At 37.8% G+C, this 1,716-nt stretch overlaps 1 protein-coding gene across 1 annotated transcript in view; it reads left to right on the top strand.

The window, feature by feature from the left end:
* LOC107701134 (T-lymphoma invasion and metastasis-inducing protein 1-like) overlaps window positions 1-1,716 on the top strand; it is a 50,460-nt gene that overhangs the window by 36,721 nt on the left and 12,023 nt on the right. The window contains exon 15 of the mRNA XM_016503076.1: window positions 97-224. Within this exon, the coding sequence (XP_016358562.1) occupies window positions 97-224 (128 nt within the window). The remainder of the gene's footprint in view (window positions 1-96; window positions 225-1,716) is intronic.

Genomic DNA, 1,716 nt, shown 5'->3' with positions numbered 1-1,716 from the left:
TATATATATATATCTCCGTTCTTAACTTGTGAAGCTCGTGTCTTGTACAGTCCTGTAGCTCATCCAGTCCCTGTCTGTCTCCATTGCTCCCTCTAGAGGACATCCTGGATGAAGGTCTTGTCCTGGTGCTGCACAGCCCTGATGTCACAGGCGACGACAGGGTAAACCTAATGGCTGAGAGCCCCGCTGACAGCCTGGAGGATGAAACGGGCTCAGCACACAAGGTTAGAGACCACCTGCTATGAAGATTCAACAAAAAATTCTCTGCTTGAACTGTCAACACTCTGTCTGGCTGAATTGAGCTTATGCTTTTGATTTACAGAGCTTGACATCTTAGTTTATTTTGTAGCTGGGCCTTTTTTAGTGTTATTCTTACATCTGGTGGCCTTTGCGTTTGTTTGAGGTGGGTAAAATATAGACTCTTTATTTTCTGAGATGAAGGGTGTCGTGGAGTCAGAGGCTGACAGAAATCAGATGGCTGGTTAAGAGCTTTGTGTCATGTGATCTAAGTGACCTTTGATTTTAAGGCTGCGTTCAGAGACGGCAGCAGATGGGAAGACAGGTTGTCTTGCCTTGCGGTTCGTCACACGTACACACACTCATACTCTCACACAGAGGGTAGTGATGACATACAGTAGTCTGCTTGATGACGGTCAAGATCATTGATGACCGTGTAACCACTTACACGATAAAACCTGTCAACACACACTCATGCATATACTGAAGGATCCAAAAGTCTAGACCACTAGTGAATGTGCTCCTATCCACTTTATTTTACATCATGGAAGTAAGCTGTTTTCTGTACATGCTCGAGAATTGATTCATTGATTCTATTGGTAAATGATTAGGACAATCACAAAGTGCAGTAAACGGTAAAAAATATTTGAGCTACACATCGGTGTGTTTATGATTATAATAAAAAATTAAGATTTATATGATGCCAAATACCAGTTCATGAATATCAGGCAGCATAACTGACTGATTTTATAGTCAAAATGCCTCGCACATTCTAGTTACAAATGGCTGCACCCACTTTTACATTAAAAATAAGATTTTTGTAGTTTTTTTTTTTTTGTAAATTTTAAGTTTAATATCATTACATTTATTTTATCAGCAGAACAAATTGAGCTGAAATGTTTGCTTTAAATGACAGCAGCACTCGAGCTGCATGAACTCCACAAGTTTTAAAACTTGATCATGTGATTCAGCATGATTTGAAAATGACCCAAAGAGCATCTTGTACTTCAGTAGATGAGTATCTGACTGTTTGTACAAAGTCACATGATCCATTTCACCAATTTTTTTTGGTAAGTGATCTAGAATAGTTATAACCTTGAATATTTCCTAATTATTTTGCTCTTTTAATCACATTTCTTTGCATTTTTCAAAATCTTCAAGCTTTCAGTTTATTTCCAGGTTTAAACTGTATTTTGAATCCCAGGTTTTCAATGTGGTCTCAGATGTTTGGACTTGTACTACAAACACACACTTTGCAACTTTCACTTCACACCGCAAGTGGGTTTTTTTTTCTCAGTGTAAATGTTATAAAATCAGTCTCGAGATTGATTAGTCTCTTTCATGACAGTCCACACTTTTCCCTTCTATAGCCTGTGTTTGCTCTGTTGAACTGTTTACTGACCTGATGTCTAGCCTCCTTTTTTGGCCTCTTGTTTGTCTTTGTGGAATTTTTTTTTTTTTTTTTTTTTTTTTTTTTTT

Source organism: Sinocyclocheilus anshuiensis, unplaced genomic scaffold (assembly GCF_001515605.1).
Source record: "Sinocyclocheilus anshuiensis isolate Anshui unplaced genomic scaffold, SAMN03320099.WGS_v1.1 scaffold907, whole genome shotgun sequence".
NCBI lineage: Eukaryota > Metazoa > Chordata > Actinopteri > Cypriniformes > Cyprinidae > Sinocyclocheilus > Sinocyclocheilus anshuiensis.
This window is presented reverse-complemented; position numbering and strand designations above follow the sequence as displayed.